The following is a 23223-nucleotide window of genomic DNA, read 5'->3' as shown; positions in this document are numbered from 1 at the left end:
TACGTCATGCAGAACATCAGGGGGGTAACCTGATACAAAATGAAAGAAATTCAATTTTTCAGTCAATGGACACATATCTTTCACTCCATAGCAATGAGTTAAGGTAGAACTTTCCAGAACAGTTTTTACATGCAGAGAATGTTCTGTCTTAGATCTTAACTGAAATGAACATGTTCTGACCTCTTTGAACTGGAACTCAGAATGGTGACCCAGACAGAACCTACATACATATGCTCCTGAAAAGCTTTCTACTAGGCCACCTATAGAATGTGCACCAAGATTGTCAGCAATAACACACAGAACAGTTCCTTTTATGTTTCTACCAAATTGGGATATAAAGACACCTTCTTGTTCCAAAATAGCTAGATCACTCAAAAGTGGTTCTAGGACTTTTCTGTAGCCAAACCTCTTAACATCAAGTGCTCCACAAAGAAGGGCTAAATAAATTGATGTTAGTTCAGACCGTAATTCTGCTGGTATATCAGCAAGCACCCAATACACGGCAGTCACTTTGTGCTTTCTTCTAGATGTACCTAGAGGATTACATACCTCAAAATCATCAACATAAAGGATAATAGGGATACTCTGTTCATCAGATGAGAAAAAATGTTCTCTTTGAAATGTAAACCATCACGAAATGATCTGTATTGTAAAGTACATCTTTGAGTGTGTCTTTCTTTATCAAAAGCTTTCTTAAAAATGTCTTCTTTACTCAACACTCGTGATAAAGATGGAAGCAGAGGTACATACTGAACACATTTCTTACTCTTCTCATCAATGATATATTCAATTGGTTCAACTACATTAAAATTCTGTTTAAAGTATTCTCTTCTCCTATACGCTGTTGAAAATGGGCCATCTTTTCTTATGTATGTGTTTAAAGGACTAGACAAACACAAGTCTTTTGCCAAGCTGGAGATCACAACCTCATCAACAACACACTTTTTCAAATTGCGATTAATAATAGTTTTTATAACAGGAAGTGAGGCAGAACTGGATATGAAATTCAGTTCATCAACCAGTTCGTCTATACATTTTTGGGAAACATTATATTTGACTTCCAGTTTCAATAAAAAAGAACCTATCTTCTTTTCAATCATGCTTAGTAAATCTTCTGCTCCTGTTTCATCACCTAAAATACTTTCACCATCAATATCACTTTCAGCATAATGCAGTCCCAGACCCTGTTCTACAGTGTTTGTGCACTCATGATGCCTTTTAATAACTTCATCCTTGAAATCATTAATTCTGTGTGGGTTATGTTTTCTACTCCTGTGTGAGGCAAATGTTCCTAAAACATTTGTCACAAAATCGCATCCTTTAAAAACACACAAAACAGTTTCCTGATTTTTGAGATGTTGACCAACATGAATAAAATAATCTGACTCAGAAGAGAAACTGCTTTCATTACGGATTTGACATGTGAAATTTACAACTTCTACAGAGCTTAATGAATCTTCTAATGAATGATATCTTGAGATATGCGTCCGGAGTGCATTTACTGTTTTGAACAAACATGGGCAATTTGGATATAAACATGGCTGTGAATTACCATGTACAAAATTGCTATGAAGAAGTCTGTAGTGCTTAAGCAGATCTGCCTTTGAAGAAACTGAGTAACTGCAGCATTTACAATACGACCTCATTTCACACCTACAAGAAACACAAATAGTGCAGTGTTAATTAATAAAAGTAAATATTTAAATTTTAGATATGGGGTAGTATCAAGTGCAGTTAAAAATATATATTTACTGGTGATTATTTGTCATAAATTTAAGAACACAAAAAAACATTTTTACTGTATTAAGAATGAATGTATGATGAGTTTGTGTAAAAATTGTAAACAACCAAATTAGCTTTACATGTGATTTCCAAAAAAATTCTCTTTACCATAATGCCATAATTACATACATTACATTCATAATGCCATAATATGTGCTTTATAAGCTAGTTATACAAATAATATGTTAATGCAGGCCTCCACTTGCAATCCATACGAAACATACTATGAGTATATTTTAAAAAATGCTGATAGAAAATAATGTATATCCCTTAAAAATAACCATATTTGTATGTGCAGTGCATCAGTAAAATATATTACATAAAACATCAGTTCAACAAGAAACGATATTGCTTGCAGTCTTAAGTCATCCATTTTCTACCTTGCAATGACGTTTTTGTAGCATACCTATTCTGGAACTTTTTTTTACCCAAGAACAACTTTCTTTATTTTGAAACTGGCGATACACACAGGAATTTAAAAAAGTACGCCGAATGTAAGATCTTTGTTAAAGATTTTTTTAATTTGTACAAGCAACTGCACATTATTGTGAATACTTCAGATAATTATTTGCTCTATTTAGTTTATAAATCCAGTTGCAAAATTGTGCAAACTTTGATTATCGCGAAACAAGAAAGTGCTAGAAAAATGGCGTTTGGCAGTGTGGTAAAAAGGGGAAAAAAAGATATTCGGCAGGTTTTGGTTACGAGAAGAATAATGAAAAGTTACTTGTAATAAATACCATAATCATACACATTCACGCTTTAACTCAGTTCTTTAGAACGTTATGGTCACATTAACAACACAAATTCTTACCTGCTAAAAGCCTGCGATTAACCCGCAGTACATAAACATTTTAACAAGCTGTTCACATTATCGTAATTTATATGGAATGTAAGTTATTAACGTGTTAACAAAACTGCGCACATTACAAAAACACACATGAAATGTAAGTTATTAATATCTTACCAAACTCGAGAAATGTTTTACAAAGAAAAATGGCTTCTGTTCCTAAAGACCCGCCAGTTCCATAAATATAAATCAGATGATCAATGTGCACAAATCAGAAGCTGTTCAGTGAGCATACATGTAGAATGGTCTCTGTGCACGAATCAGAAACTGCTCAGTAAACATGCGCAAAAGAACCCCCGCCCCCCCCCCCACCATGTATAATTGGATTTAAACAATAAACTTAGTAGAGGCAATGTAATAATTAATGTAAAGATGAAAGTCTGCGTATTTCGTTGGATAAACTATTAAATATAAATAAATTCAAAATTATACAAACTTTATATAAAATAAACTCACTTATGTGAGTTAAATAAGCTAGACCAAAAAATGATTTTTTTCAGTGTAACTGACTCAATAACGCAGTCACATCCCATACTGTCTGTTGATTAGGTCCGGCGAGCATAGATAATAGAGCCCCTTTTAACGAACTCGGTGCGTTTTTTATTAGACGGCTTCGCATACCAGCAGTGAATGCCTCAGTATCAGGGCCAGCAAACGCGACTCCTGGTGCGACTTTATAAATAGCTGATTGCACACCCATTTCTCGCAGCTGCTGAATTGCTTCAGGAGCTGTCCGCCAGGATCTATCAAACTCTTCCAAGTCTCTAGCATCTGGATATGCATGTTGTATAGCACTTACTACCCATTCCACTATCGATACTATCGCTTGATTTTGTATCCCTCATAACACATTCCTTAATTTAGGATTCATAGTGATAGAGCCTAAATTTTTAATCTCTGCATTTGTCAACTGACAACTATCACCACCCTCATCCCATATACGTAATATCCATTGCATTAAGCTCTCGCCTGGTCTCTGCCTATATTGTTTACCAATTTCCAGAAACTCTGTTTGTGTAAAATCTCGTACGGTTCGCGTTACCCTGTGCTGTCCACCTAGGTTCGCTTTGGCTTTATTTTGAACAACCGGTCTTGCATCTATTATGTCAAAATTATTATTTCTATCATTTATCTCGTCTGATTCCATGCCGTCTTTCCCCAAAACATCATCGTCACTGTCTGAGTTATATACAGTGCCATCCCATGTTCCTGGGTTCCAATCGCCTTGCATTATGGCTCGTATTTTAAAAGAGGAAATGGGATGTTTTTTCCTTGTTTCCGTCTTCTAGCATGCACCAAACGTATGGCTAAAACAGTGCATTTATTCTCCCACTCGTCCGCACGGGACGCGGCATTTTCCATGCATTCTCGAGAGATATTTTGCTTTTCTTGTAGATGTTCTATTTCTTGTTTAAGTTCCCCACATTCTATGACCATACTTTGAACTTTATGGTCTAACTCGCGTATTGCGGTTAATAAAAGCCATCCTAATTCCCAGTGGCTATTCGTTCCTGCGTTCTAGCCCGAGTTCCAAAACCGCCTTTTGCACATTTGAAGGATTAACTTCTCCTTCTAGCTCGGGCCATGCACTTGGGGCCGTATATGTATTAAATAACTCAGCCACGCGCGTCTATGACAGTGCGCGTGACCAACCCGGTATCCTCAATGGTACCTGACTGAGACCCCCCCGCCGACATTATTTGAAGCATATTTATTAAATATATTATACATTATGAATATATGGTTTATTATTATAGCCACAATCCTGCCGACTACACCAGAATGTTGTCTGATATGAGGTTTTAGCTCCTCGGAAATAAGTTCTTTTAAATTGCGGCGTTTTAATTAACCTGAATTTAAGTAATTATAAATTAAAAAGGTGTTATCCCCCCCAGCATGCAATATGACGGTTTACAAGATTACATGAAAACGAGGATAAACTTAGCTTTTGTTTAATATCGGCTTACACTGCATAAATAACGGGGGAAACCCACCGCAGTACTCAGTCCAAGGGTGGGGGCCTTGCGAGTTAGCAGTCATCGTCACAGCACAGGAAGGATTTCTCGGACCAATTCGATGTAGTCTCCAGTAGTCTGGCCGTCGAGTCTCCCAATGGCTGGCAATCTTCCAGGATGTTTTATACTGCTTTATCCACGTGCAAGCCCCCAGATGGCACACAGCCCATTTCCAAACAAGGAGATAAGATTTTGTGCTGACATCAGACAGTAGGTTCAAATAATACACAGTTCTCTTTCAGGCTGACAACACATTCCTTCAGCTGTCCCTGTCTGTCTTATCCTAATGCTTGGCCCAGCAATTCTGAATGCTGACACTCTGTGCTAAATCTGGCTCAGCTCTGCATTCTTACAGAAAAGATATTGAAAAATGCATTTATAAAGTCTAAACAGATATAATGACAATAATCTCAATATCATAACAAGCTTCATATAACAACACTCTGCTACCTTCAGCTCTGTCTTCTGCTTTCTGGTCAGTGCCAACCCATATAAGATAGCTGGTCTCACTACCATCCTGTAGACCTTCCCTTTCACTCTTACTGATACCCGTCTGTCACATTACTCCTGACACTCTTCTCCACCCATTCCACCCTGCCAGCAATCTCTTCTCCACCTCTCTTCCACAAACCCCTTTACTCTGTACTGTTGATTTCTGGTATTTAAACTCATCCACCTTCACCAACTCTACTACCTGCATCCTCACCATTCCACTGACCTCCCTCTCATTTACACACATGTATTCTGTCTTGGTGGTCCTACTGACCTTCATTCCTCTCCTCTCTAGAGCATACAGTATCTCCACCTCTCCAGGGTCTCCTCAACCCGCTCCCTACTATCGCTACAGATCACAATGTCATCAGCAAACATCATAGTCCACGGGGACTCCTGTCTAATCTCATCTGTCAACCTGTCTATCCCATTGCAAACAAGAAAGGGCTCAGAGCCGATCCCTGATGTAATCCCACCTCCACGGTGAATGCATCCGTCGCTCCTACCGCAGACCTCACCACTGTCATACTTCCCTCGTACATATTCTGTACAACTCTTACGTACTTCTCTGCCATTCCCAACTTCCTCATGCAATACCACAGCTCCTCTCGAGGCACCCTGTCATATACTTTCTCCAGGTCTACAAAGACGCAATGCAACTCCTTCTGGCCTTCTCTAAACTTCTCCATCAACATCCCCAGAGCAAACATTGCATCTGTGGTGCTGTTTCTTGGCATGAAACCATACTGCTGCTCACTAATTATCACCTCACTTCTTAACCTGACTTCCAAGACTCTTTCGCATAACTTCATGCTGTGGTTCATCAATTTTATCCTCCTGTAGTTACTACAGTCCTGCACATCCCCCTTATTCTTAAATATCAGCACCAGTACACTTCTTCTCCACTCCTCAGGCATCCTCTCACTTTCCAAGATTCCATTAAACAATCTGGTTAAAAAATCAACTTCCATGTCTCCTAAACACCTCCATGATTCCAGATGTATGTCATCTGGACCAACGGCCTTTCCATTTTTCATCCTCTTCATAGCTGTCCTTACTTCCTCCTTGCTTATCCGTTGCACTTCCTGATTCACTATCTCCACATCATCCAACCTTTTCTCTCTCTCGTTCTCTTCATTCATCAGCCTCTCAAAGTACTCTTTCCATCTGCTCAACACACTCTCCTCGCCTGTGAGTACGTTTCCATCTTTATCTTTTATCACCCTAACCTGCTGCACATCTTTCCCAGCTCGGTCCCTCTGTCTAGCCAATCGGTACAGGTTCTTGTCTCCCTCCTTAGTGTCCAACCTCTCATACAACTCATCATACGCCTTTTCTTTAGCCTTCACCACCTCTCACTTCACCTTGCGCCTTATCTCCTTGTACTCTTGTCTACTTTCTGCATCTCTCTGACTATCCCATTTCTTCTTTGCCATCCTCTTCCTCTGTATACTTTCCTGTATTTCCTCATTCCACTACCAGGTTTCCTTTTTCTCCTTCCTCTTTCCAGATGTCATGCCAAGCACCCTTCTTGCTGTCACCCTTACTACATCTGCTGTAGTTTCCCAGCTGTCTGGTAACTCTTCAACACCACCCAGTGCCTGTCTCACCTCCTCCCTAAACTCAACCTTGCAGTCTTCCTTTTTCAACTTCCACCATTTGATCCTTGGCTCTGCCCTTACTCTCTTCTTGATCTCCAACGTCATCCTACAGACCACCATCCTATGCTGCTTAACTACACTTTCCCCTGTCACCACTTTGCAGTCTTCAATCTCCTTCAGATCAACTCTTCTGCATAGGATGTAATCTACCTCTGTGCATCTTCCTCCACTCTTGTACGTAACCCTATGTTCCTCCCTCTTCTTAAAATACGTATTCACCAGAGCCATGTCCATCCTTTTGGCAAAATCCACTATCCTCTGACTTTCTTCATTTCTCTCCTTGACACCATAACTACCCATCACTTCCTCATCTCCACTGTTCCCTTCACCAACATGCCCATTGAAATCCACTCCAATCACCACTTTCTGTCCCTTGGGTACACTGTCATCACTTCATCCAACTCACTTACAAAATCTTCTTTCTCACCCATTGCACACCCAACTTGCAATGCATATGTACTAACAACATTCATCATCACACCTCCAATTTCCATCTTCGTAATCATTACTCTGCCTAACACTCTTTTCGCCTCCAAAACACTCTTGACATACTGTTCCTTCAGAATAACTCCTACCCCATTTTTTCCTCCCATCCACACATGCAGAGCATGGCTAATATATAAAAATGTTACAGGTTAGTGTATTAAAGAGGGCCAACATAATGGTTGAAAATGTAGCACAATAAAATGTAATGTTTGCCTTATTCCTTTTAGTCAGTCAGTCAGTCAGTCATTGTCTAACCCGCTATATCCTAACACAGGGTCAAGGGGGGTCTGCTGGAGCCCAATCCCAGCCAACACACGGCGCAAGGCAGGAACAAATCCCCGGGTAGGGCACCAGCCCACTGTAGCTTATTCCTTTTAGTTCTGGCTAAATCCACTCATAAAGTTTTAGTGCTTAGTAATATTCTGTATCTACTGTACGTGTGTCTGATTCTCCACCATTTATTTCCTTATATGTTTTTTTAAATATATCGGTAAATGAGATCATTGAAAAGTATATGGAGAAGAGTGCAGGGAGAAGGCTTAAGACATCTGGTATCTCTGAATGGTGACATCAGCCAGAACCAATACACCAGTTTAATAAAGTGTTGCAAGGAAGGCTACACGACCTTCAAGCTGACTGAAAAAATCAAGGATAGGCAGGCATTTTGTTAATTTATTTGTCTCCTAATATCTTACAGATGTCTGTGGTGTTACATTTCCATATTTTAAACCAATCCAATGAAATGTCAATAGAAAATGACTAAACTTATTTTTGGGCAATATTGTTAGATACTATACTGTAGTTAGTAAATGAAAAAATCAAAGTTTTTGTTACATGGTGAAAATTTATTTATTCATTCTCATATGTCACTTGAAATAATTTTGAGTTAAAGTTTTCAATTAATATTTTTCACTAAATAAAAAATGAGCATCATGCAACTCCTTAAACAACAGGTCTCAGATCAATAAGAAAAACAGCTTAATCAGATATGTGCTGTTTGATATATTTCTTCACAGTGATGGGTATTAACCCATAATACATTGTTTTCCCACTAAAATAAAATCTAGTCATATGTACAGTATGCTACACATACATTATTTTGTGGAGCCCAAATGAGTTTCTGAAGGTAAAGCTGTGATCAGCTCAAGATTTAGTAGGTCTGCACCTCCTGTGGCATCACTTCCAGGAGGATCTGAAGCTTCTTAGTGAGGGTGTCTGTAAAATAATAAAACCAACATGTCAAACATATCATCAACAGAAGTGAAAGGCCATCCCTCCACAGAGCACTGCTTCTCTGCTATCTTGAAGTGAGATGATTGTTATGTCTGATTAGGAACTGCTTAAAGTGAAAAGTGTAAAAGTAAAAGACTTTTGCCTGTAAATATTCACATACAAGTCTAATATTTGTAACATGCACTGTTTGAACACACTTTTTTGTTTAAATAAATCAGTGACTTTGTGTTAAGTATTTCTTATTACATTATTTATAGTATAATTACTGTAGGAGAAAGGCGGAAAACCTTTCTGGATAAAGCAGAACTTTTCTTGTAATATTTATAAGTGTTCTTTTTAAACACACTTTTCTTATCTATTAAAACAATGTTTTATGTTACTTAGCTACTACAAAATGTACCTTATCTGTTAATTATTTTGTATTTGATTAAGAATTACCTGAATATTCTGATAATTAGTTAACTAGAAAGTGTAGGGCTGCCTAACAAAGGTTTTGGTAATACAGGAAGAAATAATTCATTTCAACAAAGGGAGAATATGCAACGGCCACACACTTAGTAACTGGGCAACAAATTCAACCAACTCACCCAAAGTAGTATGGCAACAGAAGTAATTCTGTACTACTATACTATCAACTGAACAATGGTTCTTATTTATGGCATCTTATTAGGCTGTTGCAACCTCAGGCAGGACTGATGCACAATTTTGGTAAAGACTGGTTTTTATTGCTGCACCAGGAGGTGAATGAAATTACAAAATACAAAATTTCCTATCTCAGAATAAACCCTGTTTCTACTTACGAAAAGCTCTGATGACACATAAAGGCAGCCTCTGCTTCTGAACCACAAGGAAATAAATTGGGATACCAGTCAGGGTGAGGGCAAAGCTGATGCCTGTGTTGAATGGATCAGAGTAGAGGGACATCCCCACAATGAAAAAACATACAACGGTGAAAACAGCAGGGAAGAAAAGATGTACCTGTGCAAGGAAAGAGAGAGAAAAATATTAGTAGTGTCCTCAAAAAATGACATAATTCATTTACATTTCAGCTGAGCTATTAACAAAACAACCTTCTGCTTTAAGAGAACGGTTTAAGAAAACTGTATTAAATTACCTATAAATGGGGGTGTGGCAGTGTGTGCTAGTGTGGGAGTCCTCTGGGAGCTCCAGTTTTGCTTTCAAGTGCAAAAGGCACGTACTGTATGGTAAAGTCAATTGGCGATCCTTAATTGGTCTATCATTAGTTAGCGTTTGTTTGAGTGGTGCCCTGTAATGGAGCAACGCCTCATTCAGGAATCCTTCACACATTGAACTTTTTGCTGCTATAATAGGAATTTGTTTCCAATGACTATAAAATGCATAGAGAGAAAAAAAATGTGAAAAACAAAAGCATTCAAAAATACACATAAATAAAAGGATAAAACCATATTTGTTTCTTCTTAATTTTTCTTAACTTGGGTGAGTGTGCATGAGTGATGACTTTGCATCCTGTCCATAGTTGGTTCCTGCCTTCTGCCAAGTGATGCCTTGAAATAAGAGGGTTTAAGTATATTATGTTATGTAAGTTATAACGTGACGTCAAAAAGCTTGTCATTCTTACAAGTAAAGAGTTGAAATTGTATTTGACTACAAGGCCAAATGCAGTTTAAATATTATATTATAAATGTTACATTTTGTGTACACTTGAAATATGTCTCCTTTTTCTTTCATCACATCAAAGTAATCGCATGCAAGTTTCAGAAAGCATTCAAATTCAGCTGGATTATGGGTGGTTATCCAATCAAAGTCAAGGAGGAGGATACCATCACTCTTTCTTTAATGTTTTGACATTTTCCACGGATGGCAGTTATGTTTGGTTGTAACTTCATACACCTGAATTTATTTAAGAATTAGTTGACAGAGTTACACTCTGTAAAGTATTAGTTCCTGTCTTGCTGCACTTTTGAGGGAACACACTGAAGATTACAGCAAAATTATTTTGATTAAGCAAATTTAAAGAGTTACATATATAGCTATTTGTATCTTTAATGTATACTAGCTAACATAGCTGAAATATCCAACGTTGCCTGGGAGGAAAATAAAGTGTTTTTTTTTTCTTAGTTGTTTGAGAAAAATATAATTAAATAAAACCACAACTTTAAAAATAAAAATAAATTAACAAACAATGAAGACTCACTAATGTGCTTGTCTTGCAGTCTTGTATGTTATCATCCAGTTGACGCACGGATCTGGCCAACTATATTTAATTTCAAAAGCAACAGGGGTGCGGTGGTGTTCAAACATAAAGAATGCTGGCAGTCACCTCCAGTTTGCCCTCTGGTGGTTGTTCCAAGTGTCAACTGGATGATAACATGCATACAAGACCGCAAAATCACCCCACACCCTACCCAGAAGGGGGTGGGCTAGGGTTGATTTCACCCTACAGTATTTTTAGTCAACAATTGAGAAACATGTGTACCAAGTTTCATTAAAATCGCTCCAGCCATTCGAGGAGTGATGCTGGAACATACATACATACACACACACATACATTGACTTTTATATATATATATAGGTTCAGTATGCTTTGGTAGTTATTGAACAGCCTCAACAAATCCTGGTCCAACAAAAAGACGCAGGACAGTCATCCTCAACAAAGAGCAGAATCTGCCAGTGAAGCAGGAAAATTTTACTGGATAAGACCATATCTGATTAACAACAAAAAACATCTTCATATTACAAACAAAAAATATTGAAATGAGTGAATTTTAACACATATTCAACAGGCTTGAAGGGTTAGGGTTTGGAAACAAGTAAATGTGCCCCGGCCTGCTCCTCATTAGAGCTGATAACAGGTTTGTCTCTCGCAGTGGTGTTTTTAAGTCAAACTTTCCTTTAAATTGGACTTAACATCCCAGTCAGATAACTCAAGACTGAAATAAGTAAAATAATCTTAGAAAACAAAAAAACACTTTTTGCACTGAACATTTATACAGGCTGATTCAATTTGTGAGTTTTTATCTACTCATCAAAAAAAAAAATTTTTTCTTTTTAAAATTAACATTTTTTGTCCCCATGATAAAGTTTCTAACATAGTGATGATTTGTAATGTTGATTTTATTATATAATAATACAAAATGTAAAATAATAAAAATGTGTAAAAATTGTTTTACTTATTTAAATTGTTTTTTACACGAAGATAAAAGAGCTTCATGTTCTAAACATACACAATAAAACACTTCTCACCTGTTTAAATAATAACTGTATCACCTCAAGAGTTTAGTCAGAGAATTTCTCAGATTATTGTGCTATGTCTGTGTAGTACCAACCAGAGTGCAAATATTGAAAATGACTTTTCTAAATGTAATGACAGAAATGTACTTGGCCATAACCTTACTTGAGGTGAAAGAAAAAAAAAATTCCACATTTCCTACTCTGCTTTCAAAGTATTCTACAGGCAGTGGAAATGAAAACTTCTAGAATGAATAATAAAAACAAATACCTTAAAAGGCCGTGGAAGATCTGGATTCCGATATCGATGGACCATGAGACCCATAGTAGTCAAGCCCATAAACAGCCATCGAGAAAAGCTGTAAAAATTTAACAGTCCAAAGAGTTCACCAGCCAAGATCATGAAGACTATCATGGGGTACTGCGAGGAAGTGAGTAAGACCATTAATCCTGAATACATCCCTTATCTTAATAACATAAAACAGTGCATACATAAAAAACAGAATGTAACAGCAGTTTTAATGAAGTTTTTAGAAAAAGTAGTTGTAGACTTAGAACTAAAATTAATTTTGTAGCCACAAAGGAAAATGTTATCTAAATAAAGCGAGACTGTTTTCAGTGAGAGGTATCTGTTCCAGCAACAAGCACGTTAATCATATTAAACGTCCTGTAATTAGTGAGCAGATGAAGCCTTTGGTCAGTGGAAATGGCCACCAACATTGTAAGTAAGTTTGCCGTTACCATTATAAGCACTGCCGGCAGAGGAGTGTGCCTTCGAATGTGAATCATAGCAAAGAGAATAGGCCACTGTCCTTCTCTGGAGCCAGAAAACAGCATCCTGCACAGTCAAATAAGTGAAAGACAGAAATAAGAACATGAATAAGATTTACAAGAAAAAGTCATCATGAATTCTGAACAACATTTTAAACTGATCTATAAATGTGGTGTGGCCAACAAAAATGAGAAATATGAACAGTAGGAATAAAGTCAATAAAATAAAATAAAATGGTACGAATGTTCATGGGATATTTCTCCTACATATTGAAAAAACATAATTAAAAAGTAGTGATGGAGTCCCATCATCTACAAGAATGCAATATTTATACAGAGATCTTTCTACACAGTGCTTGTTTTGGCCTATTATATAGAATATTCCAGATAAAAATGATTTACTCTCTATCCACAGTTTGAAGAGCCTCCAAACTGTGGAAGCACACAAATTACTTAACAAAGGGAAAAAATGAGAATCTGATTTCAGGGCTCATTATTTTAGCATTGTGTAGTAATTTTAGAACTGCTTCATATATTTTAGGACATAAAAAGTTTGAGAAGCCATTGAGTTGCTTATGTAAAGGTTTGAATCCTGGTGTATTTAATGTCTTACTGTCATTTTTTGTATTTCTGAATTATTATTTTTTCATATTTTAATGTAGAGAAAAGCCAAGCAAAATGACACCTTTTATTGGCTAACTAAAAAGCTTACAATATGCAAGCTTTCGAGGCAACTCAGGCCCCTTCTTCAGGCAAGATTAGCCAATAAAAGGTGTCATTTTGCTTGGCTTTTCTCTACATTCATAATGGCTAACATGGTACAACACCCTAGTTCTATTCATATTTTAATGTCATTTCTTTCATGTTTGTCTATGATTTGGTAATCCTACAGTATATCCTTTGTATGCTATAACTTTAAATGTATGGCCCTTCTGTGTACTTTAATGGTGAAGCCACAGGAGACAGAGTCACCCTGACATCACTTCTGCTGGGTCTTCCTTCTCGCTTAATACAGTATTCAGGGTACATCCACACTACAATGTTTTCATTTAAAAAAAGGAATTTTTAAACAAAAAGCATCTCCGTCCGCACTGGACTTTTTGCATCATTTACAAAAGTATTTATGTCTGAACTGAAATGCCCAAAAACGTATATGACATAGACCTTTGCCCACACTGGACATGCGCATTTCGGACAGAAAACCCTTTGTGGTCCACTGGGGTGCATACAGCTCCCCAAACCCAGCCACAGACAGGCACAGTGGCACAAGTTTGCCACACATGTTTATTGGAGCACTTTTTCTTTGCTCGACCACAGCACAGCCCAGTACAACAAAGCACCACAAACACAGTCCTTCTCTTCCTTCTTCTTCTTCTTTCTCCACCTCCACTCCTGTCCTGGCAAGCTTCATCTTCCTCCTCCCGACTCTGGCTCCTCGGATGGAGTGAGGCTGCTCCTTTTGTTCAGCACCAGGGAGTGCTCCAGGTGGTTCATCAGGATTACCTGGAATCACTCCCAGGTGTGGTGGATGTCCATGATAGGGCTCTGCAGCTCCCCCTGGCGGCCCCCATGGAATCCAACAGGGCTGCACCAAACTCCAGCTCCCAGCGTGCCCTGGGAGAATCCGTGGTGCCACAGCCATCCAGGAGGACTGCCCTCTAGCGTCCCAGGGGAGCGATCCTCTCTCCCCCATTCCTTCCATTCTATTGGAATCTCAGCCAGATAATGGCCGTGGCTGCCCATCACACCTTAAAGGGACTGTGTAGTGAAAAATTCAGAGCCCTATTAAAATCAAATTCAGCACATGCAGAACAATTATTGCTCATTGACAGCATATAGAAAAAGACAGAAGTTATTAAAGTGGCCCACAGTGAATTGCCTCTGTGTCAAGTCAATGTGCTGGTTATAAAAGTGGTCGAGTTGTCAAATAAAAATAGGAAACGTTAAAGCGACACTAAAAAAAAGTCATGAGCTTCATGTTCATCTGATTGATTGATTTTAAGCAGTTCACAGAAATTGGAGTTTGCCAAACAACATCTGTAAAACTAACTATACAGTAAATGAATACAGTTCATGCATGCATACCTATGTGTGTCTTTAGCTTTACTTTTGTAACGGACTAAAACTTGTGTAAAAAATGACGTTTCTGTGTGTTGTTTTTACAAAAACATGTAAAGCAAATAGGTTAAGGGGTACTGTTTGATGCTGGGATGGTAAGTGAAGAGGATAATTTCTTGAGTAATGCTGTTACAGGTTATTGTTAATAACCATCTACATGACTCTAATATTTACCTGTCTCTCAAGAGAGTCGCCTGATTTGAAGAGCAAACTGATTTGATTGGTATCTCATCAACAAACAGCACTGTGGTAACAGGACTTCCTACTTCCTTAGGAAATGTTTTCTTCTTACTTGGTTTAAAAATTGATGTGTTTCGGGGGATATTGGTCTCAAACCAACCTACAGTGGTTATAAATACTTCTTGATAGTTAGCAACAACATTATTATTCCACCAATGAAAATGTATATACACTATTGTTATGCAAAGGAAATTGGTTTCCGTCATTGCTTAACCTACTGACATGTTGATCTACACAGAAACTGAAGCAGTTATATACCTCAGGGCAAATATGAATAAAATCAAGTAACGTTAGAAATTCTTATTTGCTGCCTGCTTCTTTTATGCTTTCAGCACCTTACCACTGCAGATACTCCCTGCAGCAACAGTGGCCTGCACCTGGCCCAGGTTCTCCTAGGACTCAGGCCACTAACACTTATCTGCATTGTGTTTTAATGTCTCTGTCCTGAAATATTGTGAGATTGGCTGCGTTCTACACCCATCCACTTTGTTAAACTCCTTGTTGTTAATTTTAATGCAGAACATATTAAGGTTAAGTAATAACAACTGATAAGAGGCAGTTAACTGAATTAATTACAATCTTATTTTGACAGAGTTCTGAATTTTTCACTGCACCACTAACAAAGATGGCCACTGGATTGATCACAAAACTGTAGCGAAAGGTAAATTATTTGCTTTTTGCACATGTAAGCAGCATTCAAACTGTACAAAACACAGTTAGATGCTTACAGGCAAAGAGCATTACATTCACCATGGAAAGCAACCAATCAGTGAATGAGACATTGTAAAGAGAGATAATCAGGGAAAGTCCATGTGTAGCTGTCGCAAAATATGTGTGTGTATATATGTAAATTTAGTGTTTGAATTCGTAAAATATATTTGTAAATTATATTATAATCAATGTATTTGTACATAAGTTTGCAAAGTTGGTCTGAACGGAAGGGCGCAGTGGTCACATGATAAGGTCGGAGGTGGAGCGGAAATGCACATAGTGACACGCTTAATGGACGCTAAGCTGTTTAGTTTTAATAAGATAAGATAAGAAGAAGTGAAGTATCAGAGAGACTGTGATAAAGACTCCTGAATTTCTGGTCAGAAAGCGCATACGGTATGTTTAATTTGTTATCCTGACACCTACGTAATTCATTAATTGTTTAATTTACTAGTTTTATTGTATTTTAGTTTTTCACGGTGTTTGAGAGCGGTAAAGAGAGAGAGAGAGCAAATAAATACTCTTTAAACATCAGTCGGAGCGTGGTCTCATCTGTACCAGAAGAAAACCTTCGGGAGCAGCTACAGTGAAAAACGTTGCTGTTTATGGGAGTGAGTCAGCAAAGAGTTTCGGTAGCGTTTCAGTGAAGATTGGAAGGACACGTGTTTCGATACTCCATTACCACGTTCCATGGGAGGATCTGCCTACAAATCCCAGCATTCGTTGCACGCGACGTCTGGAGCTTCAACACCCGATTCAGCGCGAAGCAGGTTTGGCACGCAATAAGAAGACGGTTTGAAGTGAAGTGCAGCAACAGAAAGGGAATCGTTCTAACATCTTTGGACTATTCTGTGTACAATAAGTAATAACGCTGTTGGGACATCAGGTTAGGCATATTTATATTTGGAAATATAGTCATATTCATAATTGTTGATATTAACGTTTCTTGTTATTCATATTATGAAAGTTTTAATTACGTATTGTGTCTAATATGCTATTTTGTTTTGTAAGTTGAACAGAAATGTGTAGATTGTTTTATAATTGATACATATTTTCATGAGAATTCTATAATTCACATTTCTTTAATATTGCAATGCAGTGCTTATAAGTTTGTTAGTGAAAATGGAACAAGTAATTGAGGCTTTAGAAAACGAGAAGGCACAATTAGAGAAGAAATTAGAAACTGAACTTGAAAACTCAGAAAGACAAATGGTTGAAGAACGCATAGCTGAAATTTATGCTGAGCTTGAAATACACAGAGTAGGGCTACAGGAGCAACCATCTCATGTCGAGCAGCAGGTTAGGCGCTCAGAAAGAGCTAGATGCCCCACAGAAAAAATGCTTGAGTTTAAAGAAAATGAGATAGCTAGGAAGGAAAGAAAGTTTATGCTCCTGTATGTAAATTTCAAAGCAGAGGTTCAGCTTATCAGGTCTAAACTCGAGGAAGAATAATCCAAAGCTGAGTTAAGTGAAATGATTTTGGATTTGGAAAAATATGAGTCAGATCTGAAAAAGGAATATGAGGGTTTACGTGCACTGGCTACCTCGTCTCAAGATATAAGAAGAAAAATGGATAGCAGCATCTCAGTAATTAGTGAAATAATGGCAGTTCTGAAAAGGCGCTATATGGAAGCAGGTACCAAAATGTTTGATGCAGTTGCTGAGAAAGAAACTCTCCTCCAGTTACTCCAAAGAGAAGAAGCCAGGTCGATTTATGGTTCAACTGTATCAAGAGCTGGACGTAGTAGTCAGCAAGGAAGTCACATGTCAACAAAAAGGGCAGAGGCTGCAGCACGCTTGGCAGCAAAACGGGCTGAGATTAACAGAGAAACGGAAATTTCTCTTCAGAGAAAGGAGGTCCTAGCCCAACAAGAGAGATTAAAAATGCTGGAAAATCAACGGGATCTTGAAGTAATAGAGGCAGAATACAGTGTTTATGCTGAAGAGGAATTAAAGTTGAATGCCGAAATGGGAGATATTGAAATAATAACCACACTGCCTCCAAGTCAGTTTCCAATGCAGCATGATAGCATTCCTCCTGCCCAAGTTCCTCAAAGCACTTCAGTTCCTGAAGATAAAACTGAATCAGCGTCGAAAGAAGCCTTGCTAGTTCAGGCATTAAGAGAATCCCTGGCAGTGACTAAACTTCCGGCACCAGAGCCATTTGTGTTTACAGGGGACCCACTCAAATTTATTGAATGGAGCACCTGCTTCAAGGCCTTAATTGAAACAAACTGCACAAACCCAGCACATAGGTTGTTCTATTTGAAAAGATACTTAAGTGGAGAAGCACTGAGCGTAGTAGAAGGAATGTTTTATAGAAGTGATGGGGAAGCATACACGCAAGCTTGGGTTGCATTGAACAAACGTTATGGTCACCCCTTTGTAGTCCAAAGAGCATTCTGAGCAAAACTGAGTACCTGGCCAAGGATTGGACCACGAGAATCTCTTAAATTGAGAGAGTTTAGTGATTTCCTCATCTCATGCAAGTATGCAATGCTGCACATACAGGGCTTAAAGATTTTGGATGATTGTGAGGAGAATCAGAAATTATTGCAGAAGCTACCTGATTGGCTAACAACCCAGTGGAATCTATATGTTACTAAAGCACTGAGTGATAACAAACCTTATCCAAGCTTCCAGGAATTTTCAGACTTTGTGGAAGAGGAAGCGTGCATTGCATGCAACCCAATTTCCTTACTTTATGCATTGAAACATACGGAAGAAAAACCTGCAAAGGAACAAAGGCATCTTAAGGAAAGCGCCTTAATGATATCAACAAAGACATCTCAAGATCCAAAATCCACTTTGATCCAAGACTCAGATGGATCAGAGGATAACCAAGATTCCAAAACTAGCTCTTCTGCCACTCAAAACTTGAGGCAAGTAGAATGTGTCTGTTTGTCAACAAAATCACTTTATATATAAATGTAAAAAATTTGTAGCAATGTCTTTGGAGGAAAAGAAAAGATTTATTGTCGACAACAACATGTGTTTTGGCTGCCTTAGGGTTGGCCACATTTCCAAAAATTGTAGAAAGAGGGCCATTTGCAATGTCTGCAGACGTAACCACCCCACACCGCTTCATGAAGAATGTCTTCAAGAAAAGGGGCCAGACTTGCCACAGTTAGAGGAGAATTCGTCCACTGTTTTGTGCAGCGTGAATGTAGCCAATAGCGAGCACACTTCAATGATTGTTCCAGTGTGGCTTTCTTGTGCAGCAAAGAACAGCCCAGAAATCTTAGTGTATGCATTACTGGACACACAGAGCAATAATACGTTTATTGACCAGGATGTTTGTGAAAAAATTAATGCAGACACAGAACCTGTTAGATTAAAGCTGTCAACAATGACTGACAAAGGTTCAATAGTGAATTGTCAAAGAGCAGTTGGACTAAGAGTGAGAGGGTACTTTTCACAAGAGTATATTGTACTACCACCTGTATATACACGAGAGTACATCCCACTAGAACAAAGTAGCATCCCTACTCGTGAAACAGTGAAAGGTTTGACCCATCTTCTCAGTGTGGCTGAAAAAATACCAGATATGTTGAACTGTCCTGCAGGTCTTTTAATTGGCTATGACTGTGCAAGAGCCCTGAAACCGAAACAAGTGATATCAGGGGAGGATTATGAGCCATACGCAGTCGAAACTGAACTAGGCTGGAGTATCGTAGGACCCATAACACCTTATATAAACCAAAGGAAGGTGAAAGGATTTTGTCACCGCATCTCTGTAAAGGAACTACCGTTTGTTACACCTGCCACAGTGATTAAGGCACTAGAAACTGATTTCTTGGACACGGAGCCCAGAGGAAAGAAAATATCTCAAGAAGATATCCAATTTCTAAACTTCTTGAATGATAAAATTCACCACAATGAAGAAGAACATCTTGAAATGCCTCTGCCCTTCAAAGAGCGTCCTCTGCTGCCAAACAATAAGCAACTGGCTGAAGTACGTTTGAGGCATTTAAAAAGGAAACTGGAGAAAAGTCCCAAGTACAAAGAGGATTATGTGAAATTCATGAATGGGGTCTTGAAAGATGGTGACGCAGAAGAAGTAACTGCCACACCAAAGGAGGGTAACACATGGTACATTCCACACCATAGAGTGTATCATCTTAGAAAGCCAGAGAAAAATAGAGTCGTATTTGACTGCTCGGCAAAATTTGAAAGTAACTCTCTAAATGACCACCTTCTTACAGGACCTGACTTAACTAATGCTCTGACTGGAGTTCTTTGTAGATTTCGCCAGCACCAAATTGCAATTATTTGTGATGTACAAAAAATGTTCCATCGTTTCCATGTCAACGTAGAAGATAGGGATTTTCTGAGGTTCTTGTGGTGGGAAAATGGTAACACGCAAATGGAACCCAAGGAATATCGAATGAGAGTGCATATTTTCGGAGCAGCATCATCTCCAGGATGTGCTAACTATGGCATGAAGTACCTTGCCAATACGTATGAAAAGGACTACACATTGGCGGCAAGTTTCATCCGGAAAAATTTGTACGTTGATGATGGACTTGCCAGCGTTGAGTCTGTTCAGAAGGCCAAGCAGCTGATTAAGGAAGCACGGGAGGTATGTGCTAAAGGAAAATTACGTTTACACAAATTTGTGTCCAACAGTAGAGATGTTTTGAATGTAGTTCCAAAGAATGAATGTGCCAGTTCAGTGAAGGATGTAGACCTAAATTATAATGAGCTTCCAGTGGAAAGTGTACTCGGAGTAAAGTGGAATGCTGAAGCTGATGCATTTACATTCAATGTCATTGTCGATGAAAGGGCAGCCACATGGCGAGGAATACTATCAGTGGTTGCAAGTGTGTATGATCCATTAGGGTTTCTTTCTCCCTATATCTTGACTGGGAAAAGAATACTTCAAGAGATGTGCAAACGGGATGTAGGATGGGATGAACCTCTTTCCCCTGAACTAAAGCCAAAGTGGGAGGCGTGGCTTCATAATTTGAAAACCCTTCAAGAAATTTGCATAAAAAGATGTCTCTTTCCTGAGAACCTTGACATAATTCAAAAAACTGAGTTACATCACTTTTCAGATGCAAGCAATAATGGTTATGGTCAGTGTTCATATATTAGGATTGTGACTGACAAACAAGTTCACTGTGCTCTGATCATGGGTAAGGCCAGAGTGGCACCCATAAAGGTTATTACCATACCTCGCCTTGAGCTGACTGCAGCTACAGTTTCTGCTGCAGTGAGTAGCATCCTTAGAGAGGAGCTAGAATTGAAGATAGATCAGGAATTCTTCTGGACAGATTCGCAGGTAGTGCTTGGGTATATCAAAAATGAAGCTCGGCACTTCCATGTTTTTGTAGCTAATCGTGTTCAGAAAATAAGAGACAAAACAAATCCAAGTCAATGGTTCTATGTTGAAACAAGTCAAAATCCAGCAGATCAAGCCTCTAGGGGTGTTAAGGTGGCAGACTTGATTGCTTCGCATTGGTTCACAGGACCTAAATTCCTATGGGAACGGGAGATTGTAACAAGCCTAGGATCCCCAGAGCTACTTATAGGTGACCCAGAGGTAAGGGTCTTGAAGGCTGATGTTTCTGAAAGAGAAAGTTTTCTTGAAAGGTCCTCAAGATTCTCAGATTGGAATGCAGCTCTTAATGTTGTTGCTAGAATTCTAAGGCTGGCAAATAAAGACCAAACAGGACCCATTAGTGTAGAAGAATGAAGAATAGCCGCCTTTGTACTCCTAAAGGCAGCACAAAGGGAAGCCTTTGAAGAGGAGTTGAAGTGTTTCAGTCTAAAATCTGCCAAGCTATCAAAAACTCACAAGATGTTCCAACTTGACCCATTCCTTGAAAATGGACTGCTCAGGGTTGGAGGTCGATTGAGAAAATCTTCTACATCGTTTGACTTGAAACATCCAGTAATTCTTCTTAAGAATGGTATTACGCAATTAATACTTGATCACTGCCACAAGAAAACTCAACACCAAGGCACAGGGCAAACTCTAAATGAACTTAGAGCAAGTGGATGTTGGATAATAGGTGCCAGTAAGGTAGTGGGCAAGCACATTAAATATTGTGTCACTTGCAGAAAGACACGAAGACGGAATGAAGGGTGAAAGTCTGATACAACCATCCTTTCTAGAACGACCAGTTCACAAATTAGTTGTATTAGTAGGGAGTGATTCCTAAATTACTATGCAGATAATACTAAAACAGATGTCTTAGAGATGTAAAGCATGGTATCATTTGCAAGTTTGAGTCTGAGGTAACATACAAGATGTAAGATTAATTTTTGACTTAAAAAAGGGTAAAAGGAAAATTACAGGATTTATTAAATTCTGTTTGAATATGGTTAACATAAATCTTTGTAATTTTGGTGGCAGTGTAGCTGTCACAAAATATGTGTGTGTATATATGTAAATTTAGTGTTTGAATTCGTAAAATATATTTGTAAATTATATTATAATCAATGTATTTGTACATAAGTTTGCAAAGTTGGTCTGAACAGAAGTGCGCAGTGGTCACATGATAAGGTCGGAGGTGGAGCGGAAATGCACATAGTGACACGCTTAATGGACGCTGAGCTGTTTAGTTTTAATAAGATAAGATAAGAAGAAGTGAAGTATCAGAGAGACTGTGATAAAGACTCCTGAATTTCTGGTCAGAAAGCGCACACGGTATGTTTAATTTGTTATCCTGACACCTGCGTAATTCATTAATTGTTTAATTTACTAGTTTTATTGTATTTTAGTTTTTCACGGTGTTTGAGAGCGGTAAAGAGAGAGAGAGAGCAAATAAATACTCTTTAAACATCAGTCGGAGCGTGGTCTCATCTGTACCAAAAGAAAACCTTCGGGAGCAGCTACACCATGAAATAAGCATGAGCAATCCAGAGTGTGATTAGAGTATCATTTTCAGAAAACTCAGTTTTCACCCGTCCATATAACAACGTTGATGCTGCATTTTAAGAGTTTCCAGCTCTGGAGAGTGTTTTGAAAAATCTTCCTTTACAGTTCTATCAGTGGATGAAAGGTGAAAACAGGGAGAAATCTATTAGTTTTTAAATGAAACACGTGGTGGTGTCTCAGTCAGGAAAGTGAGAATGTTCAGCGGAACATTAAGGTTGTTTTGGAGTTTATGTGAATAGTGCATTTCTTATTCTTTCCTTCTGGTATTTGTATTTTGCTTCTGTTTTGGGATTACTGTTACTGGATCATGCATTAGGACTTCTTAACTGTGGAGTGCCTTCATAGGAAAATTCATTGGACTTTTTTTTTTTTTTTGCTCTGCTAAGCATTTTTGCATTATTTTCTATTCTTCTTAATATATCTTCATTTTCTAAAGATTATTGTGAAACATGGTCTCTATACAAGTCAGAGGTTAACATTTTTTCTCTCCTTGTTTGAGGCCTGCTCTGGTTAAAGCCAGCAGTAATTGGGGCCTGGTTGAGTTTAGGTGAGTTTCTTCTGGGCAGGTCAGGGATGGTCATGGTCAGTTTTATGGATTGTTTGGAGGCCTCATGCACCAATTTGCCATATTTATGACTACAATTCATGACCAAGTCACTAACACTTGATTGGTTACCTAAAATATGCCATGATACTTTTTAAAAGTTAAACAATTCTGAAACCTCTTTATTTCAATTCACATAAATGGGAGGCTCGCAATCTTCACTA

The 23223-nt window shown here is 38.3% G+C and overlaps 1 protein-coding gene across 3 annotated transcripts in view; it reads right to left on the bottom strand.

The window, feature by feature from the left end:
- Positions 1 to 8161: 8161 nt before the first annotated feature.
- The window catches only part of LOC127528761 (cystine/glutamate transporter-like), an 81326-nt gene continuing 66264 nt past the window's right edge, over positions 8162 to 23223 (bottom strand). For 2 of the 3 annotated variants that reach the window (XM_051929528.1, XM_051929531.1), the window contains 4 exons: positions 12471 to 12567; positions 12001 to 12150; positions 9320 to 9497; positions 8162 to 8501 (listed from right to left, as the gene is read on the bottom strand). In XM_051929528.1, coding sequence (XP_051785488.1) covers positions 8437 to 8501; positions 9320 to 9497; positions 12001 to 12150; positions 12471 to 12567 — 490 coding nt within the window. In that variant the 3' untranslated portion in view covers positions 8162 to 8436. Of the gene's footprint in view, positions 8502 to 9319; positions 9498 to 11068; positions 11166 to 12000; positions 12151 to 12470; positions 12568 to 23223 lie in introns of those variants that run through there. The other variant, XM_051929537.1, reaches the window with a different exon arrangement.

This window comes from Erpetoichthys calabaricus, chromosome 1 (assembly GCF_900747795.2).
Source record: "Erpetoichthys calabaricus chromosome 1, fErpCal1.3, whole genome shotgun sequence".
NCBI lineage: Eukaryota > Metazoa > Chordata > Cladistia > Polypteriformes > Polypteridae > Erpetoichthys > Erpetoichthys calabaricus.
The sequence above is the reverse complement of the archived record's forward strand: the minus strand, read 5'-3'. Positions and strand labels throughout refer to the sequence as shown.